This window comes from Falco cherrug, chromosome 4 (assembly GCF_023634085.1).
Source record: "Falco cherrug isolate bFalChe1 chromosome 4, bFalChe1.pri, whole genome shotgun sequence".
Classification (NCBI taxonomy): domain Eukaryota; kingdom Metazoa; phylum Chordata; class Aves; order Falconiformes; family Falconidae; genus Falco; species Falco cherrug.
In genome coordinates this window covers 49,952,198-49,975,119 of record NC_073700.1, presented here as the reverse complement: position 1 = coordinate 49,975,119, position 22,922 = coordinate 49,952,198, and the positions used below count along the sequence as shown (strand labels likewise).

Sequence of the window (22,922 nt, the reverse complement as noted above, 5' to 3'; positions counted from 1 at the left end):
GGCTATCATCGCGCTGGGGGTTTATCGTTGTCTTTTTTTCCCTCTTGGTAGTTACAGTTACTTTGATTCTAAACAGTGACGGCAGCTATGGAAAAAAACACTCCAGCTTTATCAAATGGTCCGAATGAGGTTTGCTATAATCAGCAAGTGGTGTAATTCTGCACAGAATATTAATTGCAATATTGGCCCCCTTCCAGCTCAGCTCTTTACAGCTCCATTTAAACACTGTTTGCTCTGATCTAATACTAGTTCGAGATGTTGCTGGAATTTTTTTGCCATTAACTGCATGAGGCAGAAGGGCTGTTCCTTTTAACACATAGATCATTCAGCGCACAGAATGCTTCTTATTTCAGAGCCCAAATATAACATTTTATCATCTAGTGAATCTGAAATTTGCTTGGATAAAACTCAATCCTGCACCATAGAAGTCTGCGAGTATTTAATGAAAGCTAAACAAGGCCCACATTGATACAATTTATGGCTTCGTTATTTGCTAAAGGCTTCTTTACAAGACTTGTATCGCCACATTAATTACTTAAAAATATGTCCATCTGCACTCAAATAATAAAAATATACATACGAGCTGTAACAAAATACCACCCTGACCCATGCAGGGCAAGCAAAATCATTCATGCTGCAACTATAGCAACTACTAAAATAGCAAAGCACACTGATTTCTGACATGAACCTGCTCCTAATGTCCAAAAGACACTGTGTGCTGCGAGCTTTATATACCAGCTCCCAAAATATCCGAGTCCTGATAGGATGAGAAAATACTGTCATGTTCTTGCACCAGGCCAATTACAAAGCTCTAGTTCCTGCGCTGGGCAAGATGTTTCCTGTTGATAAGACAAAAAGGACAACATCACACTTAGCTGCTAACGTTATCTGGGACCCTCGTGACCTCTTGGAAACTTTAACAATTGTAGGGTTCAGCACACGTAGAAGCGCTCTGTCTTGTGCTGTTGATTGAATAAATAAGCAAGAAGGAAAATAAACACGCGTTCCACAGCCATGTGCTCGCTGTTGGTCAGGGTGTCATTAGAGGTGGCTGGAACACAGATGAGAGCTCAGCACTCGTAGCAAAGGGTTCCTACCTCTGGTGTGGGGCAGCACTGGATTAATAAGTTCTTTTCAAAACAAATACAGCAAAAAGGTGGAATCTGATACTGTAAAATTTTCTTTTGTCAATTTTAAACATACTCCTTTTCAACCTTACAGACTTTTTTTACACGAGAAGATGAAAAAGCAGATTTCATTTGTTTATAACATTGGCATTTCTATGCAGCCCTCATCCGTATCCTTTCCCCCAAGCCTTTTCTCCAACTTTTATACTGAAGTCTCTTCAAACGTTTCCTGTCTGTGTGGCTTTGTCCTATCTCCTTGGCCAAACCCAGCAGGCACCGGTACACAGCCTGGAACACAGCACTCCAGGAGCTTTAAGGAAAAACTCCTTGAAAATACAAACCCACAGCTGGATTTGAGTATTACAGTACCTCTTAACTGTCTGTGTCTAATGCACAGGTGAGATCTCCTACCCGACACCCAACAGGTATTTGCCAGCCCACTCACAAAGCCCGTATGGCAAAACCTCCTACATCTTCATGTCACAAGGAACCCATTACCTCTGGACTTCACGGGATTCTCAAATCCCTCATTCCCTGCTGGTGCAGGAGCATGCTTACACTCACTGGAACACAGGCAGAAATCAGCAGCTTCTACCAGCTCTTTAAGGCTTAAAGTGGAAAAACCAAGAATGAGCTTTCTCCTTCTCTGATTTGGAGCATCAGCTCAATACCTAGTTTCCCCACAATGCAATTCAGTCTGCCAGTAAGGAATCACTCCATGGAGCTTTCCTCGCCGCCCGACAGGGACATCAGTGACTTGTAGCCCACTGGCTTGAAGATTTACAAATAACACGTTTATGGCTCTAGCCTGGTCTGCCCGATTTCCCTAGATACTCTTTTATCCTTTTAAAATCCATGGTGCACCAAGCCATGCTGCTTCAGATGGTTTAAGAAAGCCTCAAATGAGGTATAGGATGCTCCTTATTAAGGAGAAAAGGAGTTTTTCTTAACAAAAAACTTTTTAAAGCCTTATAATTGAATATTTGGGTTTTAGTTCTGTGCTAAGGGCAAATCCTTTCAATGCTGCTTAAAACACCCCATCCACTCTTCACCTATACCTGCCCAGCTGGAAGAGCAGAGATAAAACTAGCCTGTGTTTTTCCTTGCTCAATTGTTATTCCTGCTGGAAAGAGGCAGAACTTCTTGCGATAGTTTCCTTTGAGCAGTGCTTATTCACAGCAAGTCACAGTGGGAGAGGGTGGGAAGCAGAGTTCATTCATTTTTGTAGCATAACATAGAGCAAATTGTGTTTGGATTTCACTAGATATTTGTTGTTTTACGTTTCTTTGCTTTATATTGGAGAAGGGCCTGCAACAAAACTTTGATCCAAGGTACAAATCCACAGCCAAGATTTGAACTAAGCCCACAAACCTCTCCAGAATGGGCTGTAGCCCAGCACACTGACTTTGGGAGCATCTTGTTCTTCACATTGCTGATCACTTGCTTCAGGCCTGTTTCTGCTTATTTATTTGACCATCAGCCTGCAAATGAACTTGGAGGCTCCAGGTTCTAGTACATAATTTTTTTTAAGAATAACCTAAAGTAATTCCACCTACAGCAAAATGGAGCTGCATCAGTGCAATGCTGCAGCTGCCAGGGGAATCAACAAGAGCAGAATGAACACAAAGAGATGCTAGCGGCTTGATGGGGGAAGAGGAAGGAAAGGGAGGTCATAAGGTTAAGCTGGGCATAGTTTCTGATATTAGACTCAAAACTATCCAAATCCTCTGGTTCAACTGCTCTGCCAACAACCACTGTGACGGAACAGCTGAGGTGGGAAATGGGGCTTTAACCTTCCTGCGTGATGCCATTGATTCTGCAGGGCTACTGACAAATCTCAATTTCAGATTGCTGTTTGCACCAAGTTCCTGGGAACTTCTCTCCAAACACATCCCAACAAAAGAATCCTTCATTTTCAGGACAAACCCAGAACTGAGTTTAGCTACAACTCCTATCTTTAAAAACACAGTATGTTTCTCTGTTTAGGAACAGGTGTGCAAGAAAGAGCTGGAGGTGCTGCTGCCCAGAGCAATGGGCACGTCATAAAGAGCCTGCGCCCAGAGCTGGCTGCGACCCACACACAGACCCCGTGCTGCCAAAGCCAGAGAGATCGAAGTTACAGCCCAGTTCACCAGCCCCAGAAAGGGAGGAAATACAGAAGAACCCAAAGTCTTTAACTAATGCGCTAATGACAAAGTGAAGGAACTACAAAAGGGAACCTCCTGCATCTGACTGCTGCAAGAGATGTGACTAACAATGCTTTCATAAACGCTGAGTCAAGACAATGTGCAGTAACTACAAGAGAAACAAGTTTTATCTGTGCGTAAAGAGGGCATGACTGGCAGAACACTCTGGATTGCACAAAATTCAGTGGAGAAAGGTTTACGTTCGTTCATGATCTCAGTACTTCTGTAGTATAAATTACATTGTTGTATAATTAAGTACCATAGCAATTAAGATTATTCAGTTGTCCCCTAACTTTGCTCTCTCACACTATTTTCTGCAAGGCTATCAACCCTCGTGGTGCCAGGGCTGCTGAAATTACAAACAGAGTGGGTGTCAACCACAGAGGGGAAAAAAAAAACAAACAACCACACGCTGAAGAATTGCAACACATTGCATTTGGCACAAGATAAAGATAAAGGTGCCAAAGTTTAGCCTATTTCTTGTCACAGAATGTAAAGTCAGAAATAAACAGGTGCATCTCTCAACCTGAGACAAACCCACTACGGATGAAGTCTTATTGTCTCTTTTTACGTGTAAGAATGCTTTATAGGCAAAACCAGCCCAGATTAAGAGTCGGGACGCAAATATAAGCAGTCCAAATAGGATACAGGCACAAAAGGATGGCAAGAAGGAAGAGCAGAAACACATAAAAGAGAACCAACAGAAGAATCACTCCAGCTGGAAGACAGAGGTAGAATGAAACTTTTCTAATGCACCCATTTTCCTTGATTGGGAGGTAGGTTCTGGCTTCTTTTATTGGGACAAACCCAGTTTTCTCTAGAGGTAATCAAGCAGGGGTGAGTGGGAAGACACTCTTTCTTGTATGTTGGGTCAAAGAGAAGCTTTCAGACCACCAGCTGAGTCACAATTTGTGACCAGCGATGTCCATCACCAACAGACAGCTCCGAGTGGCTGCTGCTGTGGCATGGCAGAGCCGCTTCCCCTTCCCTTTGTGCCGATGCCCTTTACTCTGTGTCGCAGTTTTACCATCACTGGCCCTGTCAGTAACGGAAATAGGAACGTTAAGAAAGAACTGTCAAACTAAATCCAGAAGTTACCAAACACCAAAAATCATGCTAAAAAAATAATGTAATTACAGTTTTGGGTGGGTTTTTTTGGGTTTGGGTTTTTTTTTTTTTTTTTAATAAACTCAGAGGTACTAAAATAGCTGTACCTTCCCAATCAAAGGACACATTTTGTACACAGCGTTTGTGGGTCTCTCTGGCAATTAACGGCAGCCTGCGGTGTGCTCAGAGCGCCACCTACCGGCGCAACGAGCCAGGGAAAGGAGGAACAAAAGTTGCAGCCGCAACCTTTCATTCTCAGAAAGCCAAGCCGTCAGATAGGCGTACACACCGCTACAGGAAGCGAAACTACCTCTTCACCCCAGCGGGGCAGCGCCACCGACGCACCTTGAGAAACAGCTATCTAATCAGTTAGCAATTAAATAATGGGTAGATGAGGTTACAGTTTTGTGTGCTAGGGAAGCGAAAGGGGGAATGCTTCCTGCTGTTGAAATATTCTGAGTCAGCAGTCCGAAGGATAAAGAAGGAGAAACACACTTCAAGCTTGATGAGGAAAAAGAGAAAAAAATCACCTGTTTCCCTGCTTATTGCAACAACAACAAGACTGTGGAAACATTCAGACATTGCTGGCTTAATATTGGGAACAGATGTGCTTTCAGAGCCTTTCAGTTTAGTCTTTAAACATTCCAAATTCTGGGTAATAAAGCTATGAAACCACATCAAGCTGGACACACACAAGAGACACTTCACTGCTTATCTGAACTCTGCAAATTGTCTTTTAAAAGTATTTTGTATGACGCACTTACCTGTAACATAGAGGCCGACCATCAAATCTACATTTTTCCACAACAGGCAGAGAACAGAAGGCACCAAGACAAGAAAGATTTAGCAGTTGCTCTAAGAAGAAAACTTGGCAAAAAAAAAAAAAGTTTTACTCCTTGAGCAAGAGCTAGTGCTGGAATAGTATCACATCTCTTTGTTTCTGACTTTACGCCCATCTAAATACCCAGGGACCCTACATTTTGACAATGAATAGATGAAGAGGTGAGGGGGTTTTGCTTTCTGAAAGAGAGGGTGCTAACAAGTGCTAATTTTATGATGCATGGGTGAATTTTGCAGAGAACAACAGAAAAGCAAAGGTTTTGGCAGCATTCAATAGACAGATCAGGACTATGAATTCTTTCAGCTTTTCTGAAGTTCAGTTCCATATATCCAGGCCTCGTATTAGGACAGCTGAGGGTACACCAAGATCAGAGGCTACAACTTGCTGCAGATCAAACTGAAAAAAAGAGTAAGTGAAGTGCAACTGATTCAGAGAGGACTTTTTGCCCTTTATTACTTCCTGGACAAGCACGGCTGATGCCCCATCATCAAAACAGACGCAAACTGCGACAAAATATGAGAAAACACTGTTCTGGTCTGCAAGATATAACCTTCAACAGGAAAACGAATGAAGCAAGTAAAAGTCACATTTTACAGGCAAATAATTATAGTGAACATTTTGAAGAACAGAGCCATCAGAAAGTGATCTGTCAATCAGTTACAGTTTTAATATAAAAATGTTTAGTCCAGTCATAAGCTTAACTGTTCAAATGAAAACGAGTAATGGAACTGCAATCTTGGACAAGATGATCTAATTTGTTTTGACATCAAGCTTGTTGGGTGACAAATACAGAAATCTTACTCCAGAATATACATGTCCACACCTCTTGCTGCCCAACCAGCTGTCTGGTTATTGCCTGGATAACTCCAGATACCGGGCTTCCCCGAGGCAGATCTTCCTGTAATAGTACAGCAGCTGCATCTCAGGTTTGAATTTAGTCGATTTTTTGCTGCTAGCATATACTGTATACACAGGTATATCTACATATATAGTCTAAGAGTATTCAGTGGGGATGACTGAAATACCTTCTGAATCTTGTAGGAGAGTCAAGGACTGTCAACAAAGTGGTGTGGAGAACTTTGCGCACAGTATATTACACCACATTTGCGGTCCCCTGTTTAGATTTTGATGGTTTAAATGTAGCATCTGTCAAGAGTACTAAATTCAAACCAAAACATTCTAAAAATTGTTTAAAGAAAATACTGATAACAATCAACATTGTTCTGAAAAATCAAAATAACTATGTACACCCATGCCAACCTTAGCTTCTCAGAAAAAAAATGAAACTGCATGTAAAAAAAAACAACCTTTAAGTGTAACATTCTGAACTGTTATCCATTCTGCCAGGAAGTTACAATAACAGTTGTTTACAGATGGAAAAGACTGAGAAGAAATCATCCCCCTTCAGGCAAATAAAGTTAGTTCTAGCAAACTATAGCAGAAAAGGGAAGTATTTGCCATAAATTAACAGAAAGGCAAGCTGGAAGAAAGATGGCAACTGTATTTTTATCAGCCTCTTCAGAAACAACAAGCAGTTTTCAGGAAGAGGTTGGAGTATATTACTATTATCTGAAAAAAAAATAATAAAAACCTCCCAATCTTCCTACAAATTTCATCACCTCCAAACTTGGTTGTTGGTTGGGTTTTTTTAATAATTAATCTAAGATCTTATGCCTACATATTAGAGTTTTGAACTTCTTTTACAAATAGGTATTTTTTTTAAGAAAAAGTAATAGTTAATTGGCATAGGGATTTCATGCCCTAGGGGTATCAGAGTTGAAACTCTTCAGTCTGCATGTCGACTAACATGAACTAGCAATCATCATGCTTCCACAGAGATGGTTCCACAGACATTTTCTCCTGTGATCTCTTGTTCTCAGTTAACTTAGTCTTTAACCAACCTGTATTTTTGTTTCCAAACCCTTCACTTGTTCTGTCAGATTAATTGGTCTGAAACCATGCAAAAAGACTAAACTGTATTTTTCAACTTCAGAGTTTCAATTCATATTCCGTAAATTTTTATAAGTTAACAGAGCTTTGAATGAGTTAAGGCACTCATATGCCCAGAAAAAAATAAATACCTTGGGCTAAATACAACTAAGTGTTCAGCAGTCATTTAATTGCACAATCGTCTCCCTAATTTGTAGTCTAATGCGGCCAATGTCTTTAGAGATCCTAAAATACAAGTATTAGAAACATTGTGAATGTAATGGAGAAGGCATCGACAAGACATTCTCAAGGTTCATTCTGTATTCCTGGCCCCTCAAGGTAACTGCTATTCCTAACGTAATTAGCATTTAGCAGCAAGATCAGCATGTTCTAAGAATGAAATAAATATTCACACAATCAATACTAATGTTTCAAATGCTCAAACACATTATTGAAAACAGTAAATTTCCAATCTTTCTCCTGCCAATCCAAGACTGCAGAAACAAGACCCTTGGCAACAACATTCACAGCTCTCAGTACCACAGAAGCTTCTGCAAACAAATTCTAGGCCTGAAGTTTTGTTGTCTGTGGTGCTTGCGGGGTGTTTTACTGTGTTCGAAGCTGATAGTCTGTAAAGGGGGAAAAAAAAAAAACAAAACAAAAACGAGTTTTAGTAAATTGTCTTACTGAAAGGAGTAAAGCAGATCAGCAAATCAGGATGAAGTGATGTAAATAAAACCAGATTTTTGCTTAGAATGGCCATGATAATGAGCTCTATTAAGGTATCTGGAGGCAGTTGTGCTTCCACGCCAGAAAAAGTTAGATAAAAAATTCAAACCACCCCACCACTTTTACTTGCTAACAATCTAATAATACCTTTTGGCAGACAGCATCTTATACATCTTAAAGCTGGCAGAATGATACAAGTAATTTCTCCTTAAATTTACAATTCCAGGAATCTCACTGAATCCCAGCTGAATTACAAAATACTTGGACAGTGTTACTGAGCTGTCCCATTGGATCTTTCATTAAGCTACCAAAAAAGGTGACTGGGCAAACCAGCACACCTTAATCTAACATGTACCTAAACCGTATAGTTTAACACTCAAGAATATGAGCAAACTGGCTTTGTGAGTTTCAATTTGCAGGTGTATGCTGGAGAAACAGAATATGCAAGTTGGAGATGTCTACAGTCTACTGCCTTCCATTTACCTCCATTCTGGGTAATATAACGAACCCACGGGAGAGCCTGATAGCCACTCTTCTCAATTATCTTTAAGTAGCGAACCTGGAAAGAAAGATATGTTAAGGAAAAAAAAAAAAAAAAAAGTCTCCCATGTCAGCCAAAGACCATTTAGGGGGAAAAAAAATGTTTTGGTCAAAAATTTCTTTTATGTGTAACACTGAACAGGAATTATCAAGAAGACAAGAAAAACTTGTGTGTTAAGAATCCAGCACATCATTAACTTATCAGTACTTCTATTTTCAGCTACTAACCTGGATTCCTGAAGTGGTGAAATATGGAATCTCAAACTTCACACTGATGGGAGGTTTTCCTTCCTTATCTTCAGCTTCAACACTTGGAAGTCCAAAGTGGGCTCTCATCAGGTATTCTTTTCCACCCTACCCAAAAGGGACAGATACTTTTTTTTCTTCTTGAAAACTTGCAACAATACAAGTGGTTTTCCTCATGTCTAACTGCTGAACTCCACTATTCATTTCAGCTGTGCTCCAGGGCTTAAAAATGAGCACTTGTTTTTATTTTAAAAAAATTTTTTTAAAGATGCAGATCAAATTAGAACCAGCCTGAGGCATAGTTCATTTTCTTCCAGCCTCATACTCAAAAGCCAAGGGTGCCACTGACCATTCTGACAGAATGGTGACAGACAGCTGTACTACCACACCATTAGCATTTGAAATGGAACCACCCAAGAAGCGAAGTCTGACAAACTAAAACAGCTGCTGCTAAATCTAGGCCAAGGGATTACACCATCCACAGACATCGCTCAAAAATCTGCTCTCTAACCTAGTTCTGAAAAAATATCCCAGTTAAACATAAACAACAGTATCTTCAACATCTATTAGCAAGTTCCAATACTTCATCCAAGGGCAAAAGGGAAGAGTCCAGCCCTACTTATCTGATACTATTAGAATTTGCTTTACGCAGAGTCTGAACATTCATAAAATAATGAAGTTAACTAATTATTACACTACTAGGTGATAAGACTAAAAACAACACTTACTGGAAAAGATTTAATGGACCAGACAATTTCACTGTTCTCTGGAACCCATTTGACACTTCCAACAGTGGTTTTAAACTTTGGTGAGTCCGCATCATTTGGAACCGGGATGTGAATCTCCACATTGTTGGCAGTTGACCTACGCTTAAATTGACTTTTTGCCTAAAGAAGAAGGAAAAAAAAATATCAGAAAAGCAGGCCTCTAAGTACTTTCATCATGCTAGCGAGTTCAGGGAGCCGAGACACACACAATACCACTCCACCCCAACCTACAAACTGAGAAACAGAACTCCAATGCTGAGATCATAACTTAGAAATGAACTTTGCAATAAGAACCAAGTCCCACAGAAATACTAACTAAAACGTATAAAAATGCATGTGCTGCCGGTCAAGCTTTGGAAACAAATCAAACAGATTTTTTAATTAAAAAAATAGCCATAATTATTTAAAAAATTCTGACCTTGATCATGTACTCGATGCGGCTGTGGGAATGTTTTTCAATCACAGACTCAATCCAGATCAGTGGTTTTACCTAATGGGGAAAAACACTTAGCAGCTGTAGGTTTTACTTTGACACGCTTATTAAAGTGTTGCTTCTCCATAAAGCTACACTCAACATGTGAACCCCACAGAAAACAGAAAGCCTGTGGTGTTCCAGATGACAAACAAGTTGTGTTTTATTTAAAAAATATTAAAAAAAAAAAAAAAAGAGCAGGTACTGGAATACCAACCACCAAGCGTTACAAGAATTACAGGCTTAAAAATTTGTCTCTAATTAATCCTTAATAACAAACACTTGTATTCCATTTGATAACATACTAGGAACTGAACTATGACAAGCTCTAAAAATAACTAATACAAACTGCTGCCCTGAAGATAAAAAATTAATACTGAACTTCTCATTTGTTGTCTCTTGTCATAGCTGCACATTACAGACCATCCGCATATTGAAGTTTTCCTTCTTTGAAAGGAAAGCTATCCTTATCACTGTGGCTAACAGACTCTAATAAAATTAAGTGACATAAATACTGTTGTTGTCAAGCACAATGAATTGCTACACTGACATTTCATCACATAGCTTAAAAAAACCACCACAACAGTGATCACAGGGACAGTATTTCAGGAGCAGTTTGAATACTAGTTGAGACCCATTGCCCAGTTACTTCTAAATTAATTCTTACTTCCTCCAAAAAGAATGAGCACAAAGCTTTGCTATTAACAGTTCACTAGAAAACTACTATGCTGCCCATACTTTTAAGGAAAAAAAAACACCCTAACATTACAGGAAATCCATTAGCAATTCTGTCTACAATCTAAAACATGATCATATAAAAAAATCCAAACATCCAGACTTACGTGGGTATTAAGACGGTATGACATGAGTTCAAACTCTCCATCAGGCGGAATGAAAGAAATTGTCCTGTCGTTTTCAAAGCGAGAGAGACGAACACACTGGTGAAACTTTACATCCTCCAGTTCTACTGATTTACTTTTGCCACCTAGCAGAAAATACACATTTCAAGGTGCTACACAAATTATGTCTGAAGTCTCATCCCAGGCAGTTACACAGCAAAGCAGATGCCTGCTGACATTCCTCCATTCTAGCCAATACTTTCTGTACCTCGCTACAGGCTTTCAGGACTACAGAAGCCCCAAGGTAAAAAAAAGAGATGAGGAAGCCTAGATGGTTACCATGGTATTCCATCTTTGCTTGGTACTGTCATGTGAGACCTAAAGGGACTATTTCTATCATCTTAGGACAAATCCTTTCAGCTGAACCTCACGCATCCCAAAACCTAAGACTTTGGATAATATCCTTCATGATTATCAAGATATCATGAACATACTCACGTCCTGTATTATCAAAGAGAACTTTGTCATTTAAACCAAGGCGCAGCTCTGGCATTCCCGAGAGAAAGACTCGCATTTTAATGGATCCAACTATCTCACTCCGTAATACGTTTCCATTGGCACTGACCTGAACAAAAACAAAAAGGAAGGTAAGACTGCTCTTATGTGACATGTTGCAACATCAAACAACACTCCCACCCCATTCTCATGTCCCAAGTTTTCGTGGAAGTCTTCCTCCTGAGAAATTAATCCAGTAGAGTAGAATCAGATCACAGAGGTGACAGGCACAGACAGAGGAGGAAAGGACAGATCAGAAGTGAGCAATACACCCAAGGAAAGCGTGACTTGATGACTTGATGCTGGACGTCCTCACAGATACTCTGTCTTAATGACCAACACTGCTTTGAGCATCACAGTACACTAGCCACAGTCAGGCCGACTTTTTGTCGTACCCTTGCAGGTTTTCAGACAGTAAGCCCTTTTCCACACTTCCTATTACAATTCTCATTACAAGTTAAAGGTACCCACCAAAAGGTTAACAGACTCTATAACATCCAGGAACACTTCATTTTTCCTGTATTTTATCCCTTCTGATCTCCACGAAACAGCATTCGTAACAGTGGCAGGTGGACGTGGAGCTCCAGTTTCAAGTTTGTGACCTTCCTGAGTGATGTACCTTTACAGTCACAGAATTGGCAGGAAAAAATGCAAATTATTTTTTTTTTATAATTAGACCAAGCCAAAAACATTTGTTTGCATAGGAAGAAGGCTCACAGCTTTCCGAGGAGTTTGTCACAGAATGATACTTACTCTTGTAAAATTTTACTGTCAGTGGTTTGTGGATAACCAAAATCCATAAGCTCATCTAACAACTCATAAATAATAACAAAATTATCCCTAATGCTCTCTTCTTCCAACTCCTTGAAATATTCAGAAAAAAACCTGAAACAAAATGACAGAAGGGAAGGGAAAGAGGATATTAATGGACAAAGCACAGCACATTCTGAATGTATTCTTCTATTTAGGATGATTTTTCAAAAGCCCCAAACCAAACCCCGTAATTCACAAACGGCATTCTGTTCAGAAGATTAGCCTCAGGAAACCCACCTCAATTAAAAGAGAGCTAGAGGATCCTAGAAGCAACTCTTTTAACTATTATGAAAAATATTTATTCTGGAGAAAATATTTTTCATGCCAGGTACAGATGAACCAAACACAGAATCTATATGATATGTCGCTACTCATGCATCAAGTTCACAATTCTCTGTGTTCTCAGGTCTTGTACAACTACTTACAGCACTGTGTCACATCCTTTGCCTACTCAGCTACAAAATATCAATTCTGTTATTAGTGGTTAGGAAGATAGTTCCACAAAAATAATCAAATATAAAGTAAAAATGCTATTAACCATACAGTTCTTTAAGGCTGTGAAAACTCTTATGTGCTTCTATTTAGATCAGACTTAGACTGAACTGAAAAGAAGGCAGAGGTTACTTTTGAAATTTCATACTCACCTGAACTACTTTATATAAAAATGAAAACACCAGTGATACACAAGCATTTTTCTTAGAAGTTGCAACAACTGATCAAGGATGTTGAGGAACACACATTCAAAATCACCATTCAAACAAACGTTTAGTAAGTGCATTTTTTAATGCCTTTAGGCAAGTAGAGTTGGCCAAAAAAACCCAAGAGTTAACAGTACCTCTGGTCTAATGAGATACAAATACAAACATTCAGAAAATAATCTATCAGAGTAAGATGAATACAAACACTTTTCTGCACCCTATGCTGCTGGTGCACATTATGTAAAGCAGAAAATTACTTCCTTTAACAAACCCTCCTTATGTCACTTCACCCGTTCTCTAGCTTTGCATTTAGAGACAATGAATATAACACAGCAGCGCCTAGCGTATCAGCATATGTGAGCTAACTGCAGTATCAAGGATACGATACAGGTTGTTATGTTTAATCCACATAAAACGAACTCCTCCGTGTGCTAGAATAGGAGAAAGTGTCCCCTCTTCTTCCTTTTCCATAAGGATTGGCATGAAATGCTCCACCTCTGACATGTCCACATCTCCACGGTAATTCCGACAGATGAGAACCTAGAAGGAAAGCAACAAAATCCTTCTGGTTTTTTTCTCTTTCGTGAGATGTTGCTACCATGCAAGACCAATACACAAGATGTTTGGAAGGCCTCTTTAAGCAACTTTAAAGTTGCCAAGCTTCGCTCTAGCTTCCCTGCATCCTGTGAGCGCAAATCGCAATGCCAGAATACCTCGCTGATTAGAATGCAGATACTAATTTGCCATTGCAAAGTCATGTGGTAATATTTTCCAGTTATGCTTCACCTATGGCTGCATGCGCCCTAATGGGAATCTTAAGATGGGGAAAACACAGCAACTCCTCTGAGACAAATTACCTCCAGTTACAGCAGAGATTAATTACCCCAGGAGGGATGCCCGAGGGCACAGGTGCTCGCAGCAGCCGCCTCACTCAGCATCTAACTGAGGAGACACAGGCCACGGCTGCCCTGCCACAGCTCGGGGTCCGCAGCGCCACGTAAAACCGGGGCTGGCGGCAAGGACGGCACCAGGAAGGGGCAAACGGCTCCCGCAGGCCTCAGCGAGGCCGGGGAGCCCCCCCGCCACCGCGGGCCCCCCCGCCCAGACTGCAGCGTGCCCGACTCCCGCAGCAGCCCGGGCCGAGGGAGGCCGCTCCGCTGCGGCCCCACAGAGCGCCCCGCCGCGGCCCGGGCCTCACCTTCCCCTTCAGGTCCAGCACGTAGACGGCGCTGGCCGACATCGCCCCGCCGCCGCCTCCCGCCCGGACCGCCGTATCGCCCGGCCGCAGACACACCGACTTCCGCTTCCGGCACAGCACTTCCGGCAGGAAGTGACGAAACGAGGACCCGGCCGCCACGGGCAGGAAGAGGCGCAGTCCTGCGCCGCGGCAGCGGAAGAATACATTGACTCACGGGAGAAGTGGGCGGTTAAATAGTCCCGGAGCTCATTCTCCGCTGGGCAAATGTTCCGTAGCACTGGGAACAGCAGCGGGCCGGGGGCTGCGGCCCACGGGGGTTTAGCAGGGCTGCAGAGGGGGCCTGGGCCAGCCACTGAGCACCCAGGGCCCAGCCTGTGGCAGCGGAGGGCGAGTGTTCGGGTTTAAGATCAATATTGGGGTTTAAGAGGTGCATTAGGATTTTAAATGTCAAGATGGGCATCATCTCTCAAAGGAGTAAGAACAGTGAAGGCAGGGAAGGCGCTTGGCAAACTCCATGCACAGCCCCTGATTTTAGAGAAGCTGGCACCAAAAAGAGGAAGAAAGCAGCAATTTAATGAGAACTTACACCAAAATTACAAGTTACAGCAGACCCCCCCACCTCGCCAAGAACTCTAGATAGCATAAGCTTCTTGTGTAATTTCTATGTGAGCCTGTCAGCCTCTTTGCTTCCAGAAAGAACAACTGTTTGTATAAAATAAACAAAAGGAATGTTTTCCAGCTGGCTCGCAGCAGTTGATTTTGGCCTTAATCTCACTTTAAGCACTAAAAAAAAATAGCCCTCTGCCCCTACAGAAATCAGAGTGCATCAGCCAAGGAAAGACTTTGGTTGAATATTTGGTTTTAAAAAACAAAAACCAAAACAGTGAAATAAGACAGTACAAAGTCATCAATGTTCAGAAGATATATTAAATAGTCAATATGGAGAATACACAGATTTACATGGCAGCCTTGCTTAATACAACCAAAACCCAAATGCTGATCCAGAGCCTTGAAAAGCAGCCCATTCACTTAGTCCAGCTGACTTTAGGAATGTCATAATGCTCAGTCAGCGTATCCAAGTGCCTGTTGAAGTCCTAGGGGAGAGAAAGAAAACCTTTAATATTGGGTGCTGACATCACCACCATTGAACCCCAAGACCCTCTGCTTCCCCGCTTCTGTGTTTCAGAGGCAAACCAGTCCCTCCAGCTCATGAGTGATGAACACATGCCAGGCAAAGTGGGATAATTTAGCTCACCTCCACTCTCTGCTTATGGGTTTTTGAGGCTTTCTTCAGGATCCTCTCCATTTGCTGGAGGAAGACACGAGAGGTTACTCCCAGCACTCGCAGCCCCTCAGGGGCCACATCCAAGGGGTCGATTGGGGTTTTCAAAGCCCTACCCGCTTCTCCTGCATCTTCTCGTAGGCCACCTGTGCCGGGGTCCGCTTGTCCAGCCCGCGCTTCTTCTCCTCCTCCTGCTTCTTGCTGCTCACGATCTGCTCCAGGATCTGGGCCTTATCCTTCGCCTTCTTCTTCTTCCTGAGGGCAGAGGGAGGTCAGCGCCCAGCCCCAGCTGCCACCCCCCCGCGGTGTGGGTGCCCCCACCGGCTCCGGTCCATTCCCCGACCCGGTCCCCACCCCGGTATAGACGTGTCCCCCCCGGCCCCGGTGTCCCGTCCCGTTCTCCCTCGCGCTGTGGGGGTGTTACGCCGCGGTGTGGGTGCCACCCCTCCCGGTGTAGGTGCCCCTGCTGGCCCTCCCTCACCGCTTGCCGCCCGCCAGGGCCCCCGCCGCCGCCCTTCAGCCGCAGCGGCCCGCGCTGCACCGCTTCATAGTCCGCCATGGCGCCGCGCGGCCCCGCCCCGCCCCGCCCCGCCCCGCCCCCTGGCGGCCGCGCCGCGCCGCCTCTCCCGCGCTGAGGCGGCACCGCCGCGGGCCGAAGCCGCCCTGAGGGAAAAGGCCGAAGCCCCAGGCAGCGCCAGGAAGCAGTGCAGGCGCGGCCCCCCACTCACGCCTCGTCCCATGCACAGCGGCCCATGCTGAGTAACGTGTGCTTGTCTGAGGGCGCGGCGGGGGGGCTGCCGGCCTGCCTTCGCTGAGGGGACTCTGCCCATGGACACACGCACCTACCCAGCCGCTTGGTAATGAAGACCGATTACAGTTTTACAATAAACGAGGCAGCTTGCCACACACTGCAGTTGTGCAGTCAGGCCCAACTCCCCATAGTTGTTTTCCATATTTCATACTGCCTGTATGAATTGTATACCCACATGTTATAGTTGAATTGAAATAACTAGAGTCCAAAATAAATTCACTTAAGTATTTATTAAGGCAGGAAAGCAAAAACAGTGAGCTGGGCAGCTGGGGAGTCACAGCTCCATCCAGGCTCGCAAATTCCGACAAGTAACACAGCCCTTTTATTCTCAACTTCAAGGCTAGTTTAAGCAAACAGTTATGCTCTCAGTCCCCTAGCAAGAAGCTGTATATTACAAAACTAATCTATTTTTACACTAAAGTCTAGACGAAGACAAAGGTTGTCATAGTAACATGAGATTATGGTTTAACATTGGCCTTGAGAAGGTACATCTCCAACCTCATGGTTAACAGTTAACTCTTTTCTTGCCAGACAAAACATTCTCAAACCTGTTGCAGCAAGATCATTCCTTTTGTTAAAAACCCCTTTGATCAGCAAATTACCCTTAGTTACTTATTACACACACATATTTTCAGTGTAAATGCTATATATGTATGAACATAGTACGAACTGTATACCCACATGTATTTTCAGTGTAAATGCCATACACGTATCTGTATATATGCATGGCACACTAATAATCATTAGTGGTAAGGTATATTAGCAGACTATGCAGAATAAAGGGAGAGAGGCCTTTATATACACTACCTCCAGTACAAACTACGATTAGCATTCGTGTCCAGTTGTGATAAACGCAGTCATGATTCATGTCAATAATAGAATGTAGTGTGCTAAGTGTAATTGTTGTACCCTGTGTAAATCTAAAACCTGTACCACAACCGTGATGAATGGGCACGTGTGGTTCCCCTGTGAGAAAATGTAAAAGCTCCCCCTTCCCCTGAGGCAATCGCTGCTTAGAAAAGCGCACCAAAGGAGACAAAGACCCTGAGACTTTGAAAAAGCGCGCCACAGGAGAGCCAATAGGAGGGGAAGGCGTACGCTAACGGCCCAGTGGGGAAAGAGCGGGACGAACATCCGGCGAGAGGAGATTGGTCGAGATCCGGGCATAAAAGATGCCGCTTTTAGGACTCAGGTGTGCGTGTGGTGGAACTAATTGAGTTCTCTGTGCATCCAGCGCTTGTTTTGCTTATTGTTTCTCAACCGGAATTGATTGAACCCAAAATAAAATTGCTTTAGTTGTTATCGTTTATAACACAGTGAACATACAGAAATTACAGAGAAAAGCAGGAAGGATGAGGGGTTACCCGTTACTGCTACTGATTTCTAGGATTTAGTGCTAATTCTTAAAGAAGAAAGGCATTCCTAGCACTTTATGGTTACTTTCCCATCCCTGGGGGAATGAAGACGCATGGTCCATGAAGCCAACCTGCTGCTTCAAAGGCACAGACAATCAGCAGCTAGTTGTTTGGCTAAATACTGAAACATGAGTCTGTTGTGCACACAGGAGACAGGTGAGTGATGCTGGATAAGAGCCTCAAGCAGCCAGATGAAAGATTTGTTGAAATGCTCCTATTATGATACTTTGCAGCCTGTGGAGTAGGGGAGCTGGTTACTTGATCCTCTGCTATACCTGAACCTTGTTGTTGTAGCTTTTAATAACTGAGTATCCAGACCTCCTATAAAGGTGCCTTTGAGGGAAGAATGATGGGACAAGAATCAGCATTCAGAGCTTGAAATGGGCAACAAGCAAACCATTTTCACTCCAGAACAACTGGATGCATATCAGGTATAAAACAAAAATGGCTGTTTAGGCTGAATGCTGTATAAAGGTGAAGTTTTTTTTAAAAAAAATCTCTTAAAAATTATTTAGTAGTAGTACTAAATTACAGCAAAGATTTCAGTAACATAGTTTGATTCTTACATCAAGAAGGGTTATAAAATACTCCTAATTATATGCTGGAAAGAAGGAACTGTAATACTTGGCCATATATATTACAATATAACTTCCTTTAAGTTACTGTATGGGAAAAGTCTGAGGCGATGCATGCTAAAAACTGTTGTTACATCTTTTCTTATTTCACAGGACTGCACATTCTTTACAAGGAAAGAAATTCTGAGGTGAGTCTTGTATATGCAATTATATAATTGTATATTGTGTACAATTGTTTGATTGATTGATTGTTAAATCTTGTACATGTGGGTAAAGGACAGAAAATGCAATGAAGACAGGTTACACATAGGGTGAAGTATTTAAAAAATAATTTAAAATTGGATTTACACAAATTTAAGATGATACCTTTGAGCAACCTGAGCATTCATGTTGCTTTTTTAATGTACAAAACCCCTATGTTATCTATCCTAAATTGAGACAGACTTCTAAATTTTGTAACAAGGTACGATTCTTTATCAGAAATAGATGTAACTGGTTTTAATTTAGTGCATACTTTACCATCCTCTCCTCTCCACATTCCTCTCACCTTGTTTTGTGACAGATGCTTCAAAGTATACTGTTACTCTCTGGAATACTTTGCCTGGTTTCTGAAAACCTGAACGATTGTGTCAAATTTTATCTTTCTTCACGTCTCCTTGTAAATAATAAGACTGATACTCTAAGGTACATTTTTCCCAGAGCCTTCATGCACCTCATCAAACACTCCATTTAATCTCCAACCATAGGATCTGATAAAGACAGGTTCAGTAGTCTGTTGATGTGGGACTGAGAGTCTTTACATAAAACCTGAACTTGTTCTCCTCTCATAAAAAATACTTACCAGGTAGTAGCATACATAATGTTGAAGTTGCATTTGCCATTCCTAACCATCATGCATGATAACAGAAAGGGAAGTGTTCTGTTTCTGCATCTCTCAAGGGGCCATCACACATTTTTTGCTAATTTCTCTGAAGGGCAGAGCACAAATGACAGTTTTGTACAGAGCATGTCCCTGTTTTAGAACCTCAATACATGTGTCTGAATCCTATACAGGATAAAATATGAATGGTTCTGTAATAATTGAAATCTGAATCTGTCTCCTTTCGGCATGATAGAGGCCAGAACCATAACTCTATCATGAATAAGACATTTATTATTGATAAGGATCCCTTTTAAAATTCTGTCCTATTGTTTTGTTGATAACAGCTGTGAATGGGATTCTTACTCTAGCATAAGCACTGAAACAAATAGCATGCTGATAAAGTGGTGAATATATTCAAATTATTATACGTCTCTGCTATCTCTTGAACCTGAGTTCTGTGGAAAAACAGGTAGATACTTGGGGTCGATAAAAGCCTGCTAGAATTGGTCCCAGATCTTTCTTCCTGCATTCAGGATTTTATTCTGACATTTAGATGGATTCTTTCACGCTCCAGTTTAAGCCCGTTATTTTTGGTCACATTCACTGTGGATTTGGAAAAGAGATCCCTTTTGCCTTGCCACAAATGTTTGTGCATTTGGAAATTGGTTAGGTGGACCTTCAGGTTTAAGGTCTTCTGCCTTGTTGTCATAAACACATACATCATAGCTATGCTACATGCCTGAATACTACTGCTGGCCACACAGAAGCAAATCTGAAACTTTGTAAAAATCTGTTTTCAGACACAGGGTATCTAGTGGTTTGGCTGCCTGACCTATGTATTATCCTAATTATTCTGTAAGCATGAAGGCTTTGTATTTTTCACCAGTTAAACTGTGTTCTTTTTAATACTGTCTCTTCCACCACCAAGCACAGAGCATACTAAATGCTTTTTAGTGACCGCTATCATCCATCTTGGTAAAGGATGCAAAGTGTGAAAAGTAATACAGAAAAGGCAAACACATTGTTCTCAGAGGTGTAAATAACATGTTCCCTAAACAAGCTTTTCTTTCTATTTCAGACTGTTTTATAGATACCGAGATCTAGCCCCACAGCTAGTTCCACTTGACTACACAGATAAACCAGACGTGACACTTCCCTACGAACTCATTGGCAGCATGCCAGAGCTGAAGGTACAGAGCAAGGAACACAGCTAGAATCGAGTGACACAGTTCAGTTTAATTTACCCTTTTTAAATAATTCACCCAGTACTAATTGCTGGGAGGCTGAAATACAAATAGATTTCAGCTATTGAAGTGAAAAGTCTTTCTGGAAGCTTCTAACAATTCCATGAAAACACCCTGAAATTGCACAAAGGTTAAAGAAGGCTACAGCTGCGTCTAGTGCTGATAATGTTAGACAAGAACGTAATAGCAGAAAGGAGAGTATTTGCCAAAAAGGGGTTACAACAAAAATCATCTTGCTGCAGTTGTCTTATGTATGCTGAAATAAATGCTAGTAAAGATGACCTTCCTTTGCTCCTGTGTTCTGTTTCCCAGGACAATCCATTCCGCCAGCGGATAGCAGAGGTTTTCTCTGAGGATGGAGGTGGCAATATGACTTTAGATGATTTTTTGGACATGTTTTCAGTGCTGAGTGAGATGGCTCCCAGAGACTTGAAAGCGTATTATGCTTTTAAAATTTATGGTGAGCAAAATGTGCAAAAAAGTAAACTTTGGGGAAATCCTGCAACTTCATGTAGGGGTGCAAAATACTCATTTTGTCACCACAAAGGATTTCTAGCTCGGTATATTTTAAATACAGCCTTTCTTTTAATTGCATTTGAATGTTTGTTCTCTCTCCTAGAAACTTCTGCTCTTCTTTATCCTTCTGCCACTTCCCATATTTATCTGGGATTAGGATTTTCTACAGAATTTACAACCTGAAATTATCTGCAGTTTTCAAGAGCAGATAAACATTTAAGAAATAATTGTGTCTGAGGGGCTGCTTGGAAAAGTGCAGCACCAGGAATTTGGCTGCCCATAAATCTGCAGGGTGGTTTTGGCAGGGGAGGTGGGAGGCAGGGAAGCACACTTCTAGCATTTTTCTCCAAGGACAAATTTAAAGATTTTTTTTTTTTTTACAGTACTGTTTTCAGTTACTTTATGATCACCTAAAGCCAAACAATATATCAAACAAACTCTTTTCGTGTGATTTAAACTATACATGATTCAGCAAAGATGTTAAAAAAAGTGAACCTGCACCAAAACTGCACCAGTCCATTCTCTTCATTTAACTTCATACTATTTCTTGCATTTAGTTCAGTAGTAGCGATTTGCTAGAATGATTTAATTATGGCTAGGCTACCCCTATGTATGATAAGGAGAAATTACTCCAGGATTTTTATTTTGTTACTGAATTTCTATACGGTAACTTCATTTCTGACTTCAAAGTTCTACTTACATAAATACGTTACAGCCTGGGAACCAAACGCTTCCTATTAGGTCTTGGCAGTCAACCATGTGAAATGCTGACTTTTGTCGCTTTGAATTAATTTTGTTTCCTTTGACAGATTTTAACAATGATGATTACATATGCAAATCAGATCTAGAGAAAACTGTTAACAAATTAACCCGAAATGAACTTACCCCAGAAGAAGTTAGCCTTGTATGTGAAAAGGTGATTTATGAAGCTGATGCGGACAACGATGGCAAGCTGTCTTTGGAAGACTTTCAGCGTATGATAATACGAGCTCCAGATTTCCTCAGGTAACATTTGCTTTTAATTTCTAACAGAAAATTGCTCTTAGTTTAATTGTCAGAAGTCTCTGAAGTGTGTGTTTTACATCTCCTCAGCCACTACAGATCACCACGCTTCCCTGACAGTTTCTAGTAATGCTGCCCACTGCAAAGACTGGGAGCAGAGATGCTTGAAAAAGCGTGGAGGCTTCTTGACTTGCTTTTTTGAACCTCTGATCTACTTTTTACATGACAAAACATCCTTGTAACTTAAAAATTTAATGTGAGCACTTAGGCTTTGTTGATAAATACATGAGATGAGCTCATTGAATGCATGACTGTCTTAATGTGGATTCTGACACACATCTTACACAAAGCAGCACTCAAATCTTGCATTTATTTAATGATCCTATTCTTTGCAAGTGCTTTATAGAACAGTTTCCAACTTATAGCACAGTTTTAGGATTAATTGTAGTGAATCCTTTGAATAGAACACTATGTGACTGATCATTACTTCCTTTTTAATAGCACATTTCACATTCGAATCTGAAACTAGTGAAACGTAGATGGAAGTGCTTCTTGAACCTTCAACAACCATTACTTCACCCGAGATTACTGTCCATGAGAGCAAAATGAGAGGAGCAAAGAGGACAACTTCTGGTAACTGAACCAGTTGGAGAAGTCTTGTCTTATCTCTTTTAAAGGAACAATTTATTAAGTTCTTCATCAAGATTTCCCTGTAATTTAACAAAGTGTCTATTCCCATTTCCCCGCTAGAGCAAATCTGGCCTCGACAGCGAGATGAGAAATATTTTTTTAAAGTTCAGATATCACCAGGTAGTAAAGGAACTTGTATCAAATTGCAGCTTAAAAAAAAAAAAGCCTTAACCAGTACAAAACCCTTTACAATTGTTTCAAAAACACTACTGGTAATCAAAATTGTGTAAGCAACTCTTCTGATCAGCTACAGTCTTAACAAATGGTCCAGTGAATCCATTTGCTAAAGCATTCTTCCAGTGTATCACAGAAGACTGCTACACGTTCTGAGAATATAGAGCTCTCCATTTCAGAATTTATACTGAAAAGTCAACGTACTTTAAAGGACTAGACAGCCTACCCCAGATTCCTGTCCCTCTCTTCCATTTCTAGAAATACCCTGTTTTTCACACTAGAATCCACGTGTACAAATAAGGAA

The 22,922-nt window shown here is 41.5% G+C and overlaps 3 protein-coding genes across 3 annotated transcripts; 1 reads left to right on the top strand and 2 right to left on the bottom strand.

Moving 5' to 3' along the window:
- Positions 1 to 5,906: 5,906 nt before the first annotated feature.
- On the bottom strand, positions 5,907 to 14,191 carry AP1M1 (adaptor related protein complex 1 subunit mu 1). The gene is made up of 12 exons (XM_055709092.1): positions 14,048 to 14,191; positions 13,233 to 13,389; positions 12,795 to 12,863; positions 12,092 to 12,221; positions 11,810 to 11,957; positions 11,282 to 11,408; positions 10,787 to 10,929; positions 9,891 to 9,962; positions 9,434 to 9,592; positions 8,688 to 8,813; positions 8,403 to 8,478; positions 5,907 to 7,819 (listed from the first exon to the last, which is right to left on the bottom strand). The coding sequence occupies exons 1-12, from the start codon at positions 14,087 to 14,089 to the stop codon at positions 7,797 to 7,799; spliced, it is 1,272 nt and encodes a 423-aa protein (XP_055565067.1). The 5' UTR covers positions 14,090 to 14,191; the 3' UTR covers positions 5,907 to 7,796.
- A 763-nt stretch (positions 14,192 to 14,954) lies between these two features.
- Positions 14,955 to 15,908, bottom strand: FAM32A (family with sequence similarity 32 member A). The gene is made up of 4 exons (XM_055709093.1): positions 15,811 to 15,908; positions 15,446 to 15,580; positions 15,303 to 15,356; positions 14,955 to 15,141 (listed from the first exon to the last, which is right to left on the bottom strand). Exons 1-4 carry the CDS (start codon positions 15,886 to 15,888, stop codon positions 15,073 to 15,075), a joined length of 336 nt encoding a protein of 111 aa, XP_055565068.1. The 5' UTR covers positions 15,889 to 15,908; the 3' UTR covers positions 14,955 to 15,072.
- A 244-nt stretch (positions 15,909 to 16,152) lies between these two features.
- Positions 16,153 to 22,806, top strand: CIB3 (calcium and integrin binding family member 3). The gene is made up of 6 exons (XM_005436432.3): positions 16,153 to 17,986; positions 18,284 to 18,318; positions 20,071 to 20,182; positions 20,549 to 20,696; positions 21,562 to 21,757; positions 22,256 to 22,806. The coding sequence occupies exons 1-6, from the start codon at positions 17,936 to 17,938 to the stop codon at positions 22,275 to 22,277; spliced, it is 564 nt and encodes a 187-aa protein (XP_005436489.1). The 5' UTR covers positions 16,153 to 17,935; the 3' UTR covers positions 22,278 to 22,806.
- Positions 22,807 to 22,922: the final 116 nt, after the last annotated feature.